Raw genomic sequence first — 11,090 nt, 5'->3', positions numbered from 1 at the left:
AGAGTATAGATATCGCTTCTGATATTTAGCGAGTAACTTGCGAGTCCATTTGATGAGTAGATCGAATGTCAAACATTGGCTATCATTTAAGATCTATACTGTTTTTTTTTCTGTCATGACTTTCATTTGTAAGTCAGCTAAGCAACTTGTCCATCATGATCAGATACACTAATTGCTGGAATGGAATAGCCCCACAGCCAAAGATATTTTGATGAGACCCCCAAATTGGAACAGTTTCAAACTGATGACATATTTATTTTGCTTTCAGTCACCTGTAAGTTACCTTTCCTTTTGGTTTGTCCAGTCAAAGTTTCCAGGTTACCAGTTTCATCCAGCAGTGTGCAGATTGGGATCACAACACCAGAGTTATTGGCAGAGACCTCAATAGACCAGGGGGGTATACTACAAAGTGACAACAGTGGTATATTGAGCACAAATGTGTTCAAATTTGACAAACATTCCTGATGGACTTTTTCCTTCTTTTAACCTTTAACTGATTGCATTAAACTGTAAATATAAAACGGCAAGCAACAAGGCAATAGCAATTGAATGCACTTCAGGTTTTAGGATCAATATACCACTTATCACTTACCACTGCGGTGAGCAACATAATTTTAAAATGCAATCAGTTGGCCTACTCTGTATTGAAATATTCCCCCTTGTGAACAATTTCACCTATACAACATATACAACAGGATGAAGGGACAACAGTCAAAGGGGCAAGGGAGCATGCTTCCATAGAGTTCCAGGGCAAGGGCTTATGAAAGTGACATCTCCAAAACACTAATGCTAAATAGTAGATATGTTTAAGCTAACTGAAATCTCTCTGGGGAAAAAGGTTTAATCATTATCAATCTTATTCAAGTTCAAACAATTTCCCTCTATAGGATCAGACTTAGTATATAATGCTGACTTCAACAATACTTGGCCCTTTATAGGAAACCATCCATTCTTCTCAATGTGCTGTGCACATGCAAAAACTATTGGCAGGCAGAAGTGCCTGTCTTTTCAAATTTCCTGACCAATCTATAAAGTTGCTTAAACTGCTTTAGTGCCGTTTAGACTCACACACGTTTGTATGGTTGCAAATAGACAACACTAGCAATGACCCTGGTGAAAAAGAAATTAATATTCAGGAAGTTTTTTCACCTGAATGGAAACCACACTTAAAGCAACACAATGTAGTTCTTTAAACCAAAATAATAACCTCAAACTCAATTTCATACAACACTGACTTCTAAAAAGGGAAATGGATTCTCTGACGTTGCTGATGCACGTCTGGTTTTTACACATACTATCCACTGCCCTCACTGTCTCAGGACTTTCTGAGCCCAAATTGGGCTAATCAGTCACCTTCGCACCCACCGTTAGGCTGTGATAAACGAACAAGAAGTAATGTTGTAATGTAGAATTATGTCCCTTTCCATCAGATTCAGATAAATTGGTTACTCCCTGAACACTAAATGGGAACCCAGTACGTTGAAAATGGGCAAAAAGATGGGAATCCTACGTCGTGTTTCTTGAAGAGGTAATATTGGCAACAGCAACTGAACAGAAGCAAACCCACTTGGCAACAAAAGCAAAGAACAAGAGGCAATAACATTTGTTTGTTGTTCACAAAACACACGGGCTAACCAAGTGTTAGAAAGTTGAAACTTCATTTTGAAAATGATTTACAGTCTTCTGAAAGACTCACCTTGCTCTCATACCTCATCAATCATCAGATTGGTCTTGATTTACAATGTCACACACTTCTGAGCGGCTGAATTTAATACAGTATTGAGTAAATCTTTTCAATTATCCATGCAATGACAAACTTCCAGTAAGACAGACCAGTATGTATGGTTTGTCATACACTACAGAGAAATCTCTCATGACTGTACACAATGCAGTGTTGATTCATTGAACACTCAACTCAGTATCGAGGTGTACTTTTACATTTCTGCCTGAGCTGGTTCACTGCTTCTCACTGGCCTCCAGGTAGTGTTGTGCATCCCTAAGGGTCTCTTGGAGGTCCTGGTAACGCGCTAGTGTGCATGCCTCATCTAGCCGAGCCCAGCGGTAGTCCTGGTGCTCCTCAGACAACGTCACAGACATGGCAGGGTCCCGAAGCTCAGCCAGCCAGTAGAGTACAGTCTTATCCTTCCCGCGCACCTGGTAGTGCAACTCCTTCAGGAAGTTCTTCACAATGCACAGGTGTTCCTCACCAAGACCTGCTTCTTCACGGGTCTCCCTGAGTGCAGTGGTGAGGTCATCCTCACCAGGGTCCACGTGACCTACACAAAAAAAGGTTTTCAAATGTGCATATAACATACAATTTTTGGTCTGAAAATGAATACATACTGAGTGATAGGGATAAGCACTTCAGTAGGTGAACTACACAATTCACACAACATTTTTGTCTGACTTATACAGAAGGATCAACCAGGCACATTAGACAGGCAATTGCAGTGTAAGGTTTCAGAATGTAGGCCCTAAGAAGCACCTTTAGGTGGAGTCCAGTGGTGCTCCCCATAGGACGTCTGCAGGAGAAGGTATTCAATGCTGTCAGGAGGAGCCTGAGTCAGACGACGAAAGATAATGAAGCCACACGCTCGCAGCGCCATCACCTGGGGTTGCAATGATAACAGAGATTCCTTGTCATATTGTGGCCTATCCGATAGTTAAATTTCATTGAAGTATGGTTAACTTAGGCTAAGTCCTCTGATCTGACAACATAGGGAACAAAGTGGGTAACACCGTAAGCAGCCTATAGCCTAAATCCGCTATTGTGGCTGGCTTTACAGTTCAAATCAACAGTTCAGCCATGATATGTAAATTTTTTGCACGGAGTGACTCTTCCTCGCCCACTTCCTACAGTGTGCAACTAAAGTTGGAGCTAACCTGCCCTAGGCTACAACAACACATGGGCTATTCTGCACCGAGATACGACCACTCGTAAGCTCATAACGCTACACCAGGCATTCAACACCCGTTTTTTAGGCTACTAATTCATCAAAATATGGCACATGATAAATTGTATTTTAAGTTCATAGCAAACGTAAACCTAGGCTCCTAGCTGAAGCAGTAAACCTTAATACTTTGGCGAGCGAGTAGGGGAGCAAGCTCTTTAGCACAGGTGAAACAGAATTTCTGTCATATTGACCTGGGGCATTTTACTGCTTTCCCAAGCTTTTAAAATAAATAGCAGCGTTTTGTTGAATATGCATTAGGTTATACACTCACATCAGTCTGTACAGCTTCAGTCCAGACGGAGTAGATGGCACACAGCGCACAGTTCCGCTTTCAATCACGTTCGATTTCTAGCCGCACTTGAACTGCGCATATGCTGCGCACAATTCATGCCCACGAATACATGCATGTCCCCGTGCTTCAAACGCTACTCTTGGCCAAAATCATAGGCCCACTACAACTGCGCTGCTATTTATCTGTATAAGTCATTATTACATGGCAATAATAATAAGTATTCAAAATATTGTTGAGAGAAATAGTTTGGCTTACATTCTACACTGTCTTTACCACAATGGTGTTCTATGCTAAATAAATTTAATGAATTATTTAAGTCTGGGGACCGTTACTCTAACATAAACTTTAAATATTTGTTTCATTAGGCTACTTTGTTTCAAGAATAAGGCTTGCGCCAAGTGACAATCTCGCAGATGTTCTTAAGTGTTATAACTGCAGAGGCCCTACTTGTGTGGGACAGTGATAAGACCGATGTGACGTCCGATTGTTAACTGTTCTGCCAAGATAGCGGGACTAGGCCTACTTGAGCACATTTCTTTGCGGCATTTTTTAGCTTTCCAAGTGGTGCGTGAGCGTCTGGTAGGCTAGGCTGTAAGGTAGGTTAACATAAATGTAGGTATATTTTTATTCTTTGTTACTAATTTATTAAAAGGTCTGTGCCACGGCCACAATTGTTAATCTGTAGTCTATTTAGCCATCTCAAAATATGTTTTCCCACATTAGGCTTGCCTTCTGGGAGTCAGCATTTTCTCTGCATTTAGCCCACAATGACAATATAGATAATCAGTAATGCAAATATTTTAAAATGTAAATAATCTTTAATCCAGGTCATTTAGTACACTGTTTAAAAGAAAAAAGATTCTCTAGATTTAGAGTCGAGGTCCATCATGACTACGGAGGTGAATGGTGTGTGTGGCCAGGCACACTTTGTAGGGAAGCGGAATGATCTTGTCCAGGCGAAGCGTTCGGTCAGGACAGTGGACGGCAGAGAACTCATCATCATATACCACCCAGACACCTTCTACGCACTGGACCTCCACTGCTATCGTGAGTAGAAGCGGTTGTGTCTAGTGTTTCAGTAGATGGCGACAGAGCAACAACAATGTAGCCATTGGTGCATCATGAATGTTCGAATTATCTCATTGCGTCCAAGTGTGGCTAGCATATGTCACCAAGGTATTGGCAAACATGTTAAATGGTTTGAGTTCTCAAATGAAAAAAAACTGATTTAATGAATTGTGTGTTAGGGATGTCTCTAGGCTATATCACACTCTACACATCTGTATTTCCAAACCATCATTTTGGGAGGTTTGGTCACCCTGATAGAAAAATGATCTTACAGCATCTCTATGCCTATATTCTCTTGGTTGCAGGGAAGGATAACCTTAACTTATTTAATATTCCCTTAAGTTAGATGCATGCTGGTGATTGAATGAGGCAAACAAATAATTTACAAATATTTTAAATTTGGATCATTTCAAGCTGAAAATCATAGCACATGAGTAGGCAATTAGTTAGTTACTGTATTCGGTTAGACAAATAGTATGTGTGTGTGTGTGTGTGTGTGTGTGTGTGTGGATGAGTCTGTCCAAACAACAAAGGAATAGTTTAAGCAGTTGCATTCAATATTCAAAATTTTTTAACCTGTGTTCATGAGAGTAGGAGGGATATGTGGAGTAACCCTCTCTGCTATGCCTCTCTGGTTTCATGCCTCAGTGAGTGTTGTCACAGAGCTGTATTGCAATGGCATGTGGAGCCCAAGATGAGAAAGACAGCTGGTCGCCCGCGGCTACCGCCGTGCAGTGATAACAACATCTCTCTTTACAGATGCGGGAAGCAAACTGGAGCTGGGCGACATCGAGGTGAGCCGAGCAGAGCGCCACATGTCTCATCCTGTATTCCCAGAGGCCTGTCAAGGTCTGACCGCATCCCCTAGAGCAACTCTCCGATGGCGTGTGGTTGTGCCTGTAGCAGACATGGGCGCTAAAGACGGCCTACACTATCAGATTGTTCCTGGCTGATAAGGCCGGTCTCACAGCTGGTACAGCCTGCTGCTAGCTACGCAAATGTTAGGGTGCTCGACCCCTACTGACAGATAACAATGTACACACTCAGGGCACTGTTCGTGACTGTGCATAAACATTATGCATATTGACTCAATGAAACCACAATGATGGTTAATATAAAAAGAGGAATATTTTGCAATCACTGACCTTCCTGTATTATGGTAATTCACAGAAATGCTACCCAACTGTACACTGCCTCTTCGGTTTTTATGAAACTGTGACTCATTTATTGTTGTTGCATACAGGAGATTGACAAGAAGCTGTGCATCATTTGCCCCAAGCACAAGTACAAGATCACACTGGCAGAGGGAGAGGGCCTCTACAGGGCTGCTGACCCACGCCAGGAGAAGCGTATCTACAAGTGGTACTCCAAGGGCATCAAGCAGAGGGTCCACAAAGTGACCGAGGATGGCGGGGATGTCTTTGTGACCCTGTCGGACACCACGTGCTATATCGAGTCTGACTACTATTACACCGAAAAGGGCAGGAAGGATAGGGAATTGGTGGATGACAACAAGGGGATAGACACCAGTGAAGACGACGAGGACTGCTGATGTCCATGAGAGTGACCACTCTAGACAGATCACCTTTCACCCATGCAAGAGGCTCTTTTTTTGCCTCCATAGACTCCATAGTTCCTACATAAAGCAGCAAGTGCACATACTTGGGACTTCACACAGGAATTACTAATTGGTCAGGTCTAGCTCTTTTCAGGTTTACTAGATTACTGCATAGCACAGCCATTCTTTACGGTGTAACAAAACTATATAACATATAGAACATATGTAGTCATTCTCCTCTCATATGGCATTGTAATAAAATACATTTAAAAGTCCAGCAATACTTTGTACAAAAATATTAGTTGAAACAAATAAAGAGAAATGCATACATTAGTCCATTAGCAGCATCTGGGAGAGAGGAAATAATTGATTCTTTATGCTTGTGGTGGATCAAGGCAGGCTTTAGGGACTCATGAAATTAGCATCGTAAAACCATCCTCATTCTTCTCATTCTGAAAGCAAACCACTGTGTCTTCAGAATAATCACAATGTAATTAATAATGATAAAGTTTAATTACACCTGTATATTTTTCAGGAGATTTACCGGTAATTACAAATGACATTTTCCTTCTAAAATGAATTAATGTTTTTATTTACTTAATTTTAATACTGTGTATAAAAACAACAAATTCGGCCACGCTAGGCTTTGAATTAAGAAGGTGAGGGAAAGGGTATTCGTTAGAAGCTGCCATGGCCCATGAGCATGATTATGCCCTCATGTAGATAGCCCTCTGTAGGCTATTATAAACAGACTTATGAAATGTTAAAAGAGACCCAGAATCCCCTGGGTTTATGTAATTATGAACAGTGCACATATTTGTCTGACATATTTCCCATAGCTGGCTACTACGTCCAATTATCTCAGTGGAGTGGGCCTGGAAGAGAGCCTTGTATTTTGCTGATGTCAACGGAAATAGTCAGTGAGTGCCAATACAGTTGCTTTCCACTTGCAGTCTAGCACCATGGGTAAACACAGTAAAAGTACAAGTCAACATGGACTAACATTACAGGAACATTCCCTTTATCACAAAAGTACCGGTACTTACATTACAGGAACATTCCTTTATCAAAAAAGAAAGAATAGGGCAGCTGGTTAATAATTAATGTTAATTTGCATCAGTGGTTAAGAAGGTTTCTACAAATTAATTTGAATCATACCCTAGAGGACAGGCTCTAGACTCTCAAAGGGCATGTTGACATTTTATTTGACGTCACGCTCAAACAACTCTATGCTTCCTTCCCAGGATGAGCTGGATTAGGGCTGACGGCTCGTACATGTTTTACCTGTTAAGGGGTTAGTTGGTGACGGCGGGCCGGCCGCGATCCTCTCTATTTCTGGCTCCTCTGCACCATGGCGTCCCTCACCGCCACGCTCGGGTTCGAGGGCCAGAGCCGAGACGGATTGCGTGCCAATGGGGAGGGTCTCTGTGGTGACTGTGGCCCAGCAGTCCTGGCGTAGCTGGGTGGGCAGGCCTGCAGAGCGCGTCTGATCCTCCGCCTTTCACTCTGCTGCAGAGGCAAATGTCAGATCATTGCTTTGGTCACTGCCCTCACGCCCCCATTGTAATATGCCTTATGTCTGCCATATGCCTTATGCCAGCATGCCACCACATGGCAGACAATACTCCAGAATAAAAATTGGAAAATACTTAACTGTGGCTCCAGTTCTATCAGTTCTTCTAAAGCAACAGTGGTTTTAGTGTAACATTAGCAAGTCGACTCGCAAAGACCAACACTATATATCAGTATGTAGTACTACACTTTCTTTTTCAAAGCATTACTAATCACCAGTGAAATCACCAGTGAGCTGTATCATTACGATTTGTGTTGTTTCATTATATGGCTTAACAAACTGACGTTTTAAGCCATTACAATATTGAGTTAATCCGCTGCTCAGTATTGCAGGGTTGCCCATTTGTACTCCAGCCACTGAGTAGAGGTAACCCATCACTGTCCCCCACTTCATTAAGGCGGCGGTTGAGGCACATTAACCGTATCGGCTTAGGGAAGCCCTTCACTAACCCTCATGAGTAGGAGCCATGTGGTTGTTATGCCCCCAGCACCATCACCATAGCAAAAGGCAAAAAGCCCAGTATCCAGCCACTCCATTTGTCAACAAGTTTGTTTCGGTCATGAAGGTTTTAGAGTTACCTTTAGACAAATCACGCCGAGTCTGATCTGGACATTGTAGGCCTTTCTCCATGGGTACTTTTTTTCCTTCTCTGTTTTGAATTTAAATGGAAAATTAGACTCTGAGACAAAACAGGGTCATCAGTTTGGAGTTTTGGTCATCACCATATTTATTTGACTAGACTAGCTCACTAATAACAAATTCTCCACGAAAAGGAAATGAGGTCCTACATTAGGCTACCAGTTTTTACACACCATTTTCATCAAGCATTGCTCCTGAATGGTTCTCCTGCCAGGCATTTTGCAAGACAGGGTGTTTTTTGTGTCTAGCACCCACTGCAAATGTTTTCACTTCGCAAAAATTGTTGACCTAGAATGTTCTGTCCATGCCATACAAAACGATGGGTCGTACGTTTGAAACGCTTCCATCCTGATAATATGCAGTTAATGTCCACAGCTTAGACAGCACATAAATCATCTTGGACAGTGCCTACTAAGAGAGAGAGAGAGAGAGAACTCCTACAGCTGCTATGAAGGGGGTATATATATGCAGATGTAATGGCTGGCTAACACATCTGTCAGAAAATGCTTTTGTCAGAAATAAGGAAGTAGGTCACAGGGGTCAGACTTATCTTGTCATGGGCCATAACCAAAAGCACAGGCTGACCTGCTCTATGGAGGCTAATATACTAAAGGCCAGCGCATGAAGATAAGCTGCATTATTGGACTTCACCCTGACATGCCGCATTGACCACATGACACTGTCTTCAGAACCTGAATAATTGATACGCCTTGGAGGCCGAGGCTGCAGTTGGAGGTGTTCACAGTTTCAATGCAATAGGGCCCATTTCATCAGAGATAAATGAGCGTCAAATCAAATGGTTGGCTCAAGCATGGGTATTTCGACCTTTATGGTCCAATTAGTCAGGGGGCCTAGGTGGTTTCTGTGGGATTGAAATGTTAATTTTTGGTTGGACTGTCATTGAACATGGAGAAAAATTATGTCTCCATTTTTTTTTTACCTGTTTTAACCCTATTTTTGTGAAATTGTATATTTCACTATAATTAACACCATGAATTTCGCCTAAATCACTGGCTATGTTGAATAAAGTTCACAAAACAGTTATTTTCTTATTTTCAACAGTGATTTATTTGCATGGCTAGCCCGATGCCGTAGCACCACCATTGAAAAAGCTGTTGGTAGCATCGGCTAACTAGCGCCAGATTTTGGAGTGCAGGGGACAAGCCGAGATGGGCTATGAGACATACGTTCACACTCGGTATCATGTTTCAACACACTTTAGGTCAATATCACACCGGAATTCTCCTTTAATTTTACCATTTAAGGAACATTTCAAAGATAAGGAACTCCTTATTCTTACCAGATGCCGAGAAATTAATGTTTTGTCATCTCAAGGATAGACTATTGCAATGCTATTGCAGTGCTATTATGCTGGCTGTAATACTACCTGTCTAAAGAGCTTACAGCTTATACAAAATGCAGCTGCTCCCACACACAAAAAATATGAACATATTTCCCCCATCCTAGCATCTTTACACTGGCTACCTGTTAAAAGTCATTGACTTCAAAATATTACTTATAGTTCTTGGTTGGTTGCCTGCATTGAAAGAGGACACCTCATGAAGACGCTCTCTTGTCTGCTTCTGACAGAAGAAGCACTTATCTATGCTGGCAGCAGCTGCTGCTGAACAAGTGTACAAAGTCCCTCTAGATGGACTTGATGCAGTTGCAGGTGTTGCTGCAGGTTCAGAAGATGGTCTACCACGTCTTTTCTGAAGACACTGAGTCCTGCCTACTTCACATGATTTCTAGTAGCGAATATTAGTCTAGTAGCGAATATAATATAACTGCATTGTAACAATGTAATCGTTGGCTGATCTGTGATCCCCATCTCCATACTCTCTCATGGACAAAAACAAGAAATTTGGCATATGTCTCTAGTGATGGGTCATTCACCAGTCCACACATATCTGCCACTGGATACATAGCCCAAAATCTGTTTCTTTTAGAATATGTGTACCATCACCTTACTAACAGAAAGACACCCCTCAGAATATAACCTAACTAGACTGTGCCACCATGAACTATAAAAATGTGCTTCCTCAAATGAAGAAGGCTAGAAGGTCACTAATATCACCAACCATGAAGAACAGAGCACTATGTGCTTATTCGATATTCTAAATTCTATCACTGCCAGCTATCATCAGCCAACTGTCACTGGTACTGTAGTCAGGGATGGATTACTGCACAGGCCTACCAAGCCCAGGGGCCCAAGGAGTCAGGGGGCCCAAGCCATAGCATGAAATCATTGCCTCAATAATCATATCAACACATAGGCTATGAATCTGATTGAACTAAAGTATTGACCATCCCCAAAATGCACCAGAATACAGGAAATCACATCAAATCAATTTAAAAAAATGTCCCCCACAACAATTAGTGGGGGGCCCTTAATACATCTGGACCCAGGGGCCTGAAAGTTCATAATCTGTCCATGCTGGTATCTCTCTTTCTCTTTCTCTCTCTCTCTCTCACACACACACACCTGTCTGTTTGTCTTCACACTTACATAGGCTACGGAAGGCCTTACAGACTTCAGCTGGTGCTATGTAAAAGTCTATTAAATTTGATTTAACAGAGATTTCTGCACTTTGTGCTCTGAATGGGTGTAGACAATAACTGACAGAGCAGGCTAGGCTTACACTCAAGCACACTAATAGGCATGAATTGATAGTATTGATATTGAAGTATTATTTTTTTAAGCGGACAATTTCGAGAATTTTAGGCACAATTTCTTGTTAAAGAGATCAATCATCAGCCTAAAAATGTTTTAGAATGTTGTATTGTTTATGTGGCCCACTTTTGCACACTACCTTGTAGAATATCTTTTCTTTTTGGCACCAAACCCTATGCTATAATACCAGCAATGAGAGGTTTATGGACAAAACACCAAATTTGACCTATTCTGAATTTGACCTTTGATTTGGGTCCTTCAAAACCTTCAAAAAAAATGGAGACATGTTTTTTTTTTACTCTTAAGAACCCATAGAACAAAGATATAATACT

The 11,090-nt window shown here is 41.6% G+C and overlaps 2 protein-coding genes across 4 annotated transcripts; one reads left to right on the top strand and one right to left on the bottom strand.

Annotated features, from left to right (window-relative positions):
- Window positions 1-1,639: 1,639 nt before the first annotated feature.
- nudt2 (nudix (nucleoside diphosphate linked moiety X)-type motif 2) lies at window positions 1,640-3,559 on the bottom strand. Its single transcript, XM_042058304.1, has 3 exons — window positions 3,226-3,559; window positions 2,486-2,609; window positions 1,640-2,276 (listed from the first exon to the last, which is right to left on the bottom strand). The coding sequence occupies exons 2-3, from the start codon at window positions 2,604-2,606 to the stop codon at window positions 1,957-1,959; spliced, it is 441 nt and encodes a 146-aa protein (XP_041914238.1). The 5' UTR covers window positions 2,607-2,609; window positions 3,226-3,559; the 3' UTR covers window positions 1,640-1,956.
- Window positions 3,560-3,719: 160 nt separating this feature from the next.
- Window positions 3,720-7,525, top strand: rfesd (Rieske (Fe-S) domain containing). 3 transcript variants are annotated; one of them, XM_042058302.1, is made up of 4 exons: window positions 3,725-3,842; window positions 4,114-4,293; window positions 5,074-5,108; window positions 5,558-7,525. In XM_042058302.1, exons 2-4 carry the CDS (start codon window positions 4,134-4,136, stop codon window positions 5,864-5,866), a joined length of 504 nt encoding a protein of 167 aa, XP_041914236.1. In that variant the 5' UTR covers window positions 3,725-3,842; window positions 4,114-4,133; the 3' UTR covers window positions 5,867-7,525. The 3 variants fall into 3 exon arrangements, with proteins under 3 accessions (XP_041914235.1, XP_041914236.1, XP_041914237.1); XM_042058303.1 differs by having other exon boundaries at window positions 3,792-3,858; XM_042058301.1 differs by having other exon boundaries at window positions 3,720-4,293.
- The last annotated feature ends 3,565 nt before the right edge of the window (window positions 7,526-11,090 follow it).

Source organism: Alosa sapidissima, chromosome 13 (genome assembly GCF_018492685.1).
Source record: "Alosa sapidissima isolate fAloSap1 chromosome 13, fAloSap1.pri, whole genome shotgun sequence".
Lineage (NCBI taxonomy): Eukaryota > Metazoa > Chordata > Actinopteri > Clupeiformes > Clupeidae > Alosa > Alosa sapidissima.
The sequence above is the reverse complement of the archived record's forward strand: the minus strand, read 5'-3'. Positions and strand labels throughout refer to the sequence as shown.

What these genes read in the sequence shown, in the direction of transcription:
- nudt2 (XM_042058304.1), bottom strand. Translation starts at nt 2,606, where the DNA reads ATGGCGCTGCGAGCGTGTGGCTTCATTATCTTTCGTCGTCTGACTCAG. An exon ending in CCACTGGACTCCACCTAAAG is followed by an intron (nt 2,277 to 2,485) that starts GTGCTTCTTAGG and finishes TTTTTTGTGTAG; the next exon opens with GTCACGTGGACCCTGGTGAG.
- rfesd (XM_042058301.1), top strand. Translation starts at nt 4,134, where the DNA reads ATGACTACGGAGGTGAATGGTGTGTGTGGCCAGGCACACTTTGTAGGG. An exon ending in ACTGGACCTCCACTGCTATC is followed by an intron (nt 4,294 to 5,073) that starts GTGAGTAGAAGC and finishes CTCTCTTTACAG; the next exon opens with ATGCGGGAAGCAAACTGGAG. An exon ending in TGGAGCTGGGCGACATCGAG is followed by an intron (nt 5,109 to 5,557) that starts GTGAGCCGAGCA and finishes TGTTGCATACAG; the next exon opens with GAGATTGACAAGAAGCTGTG.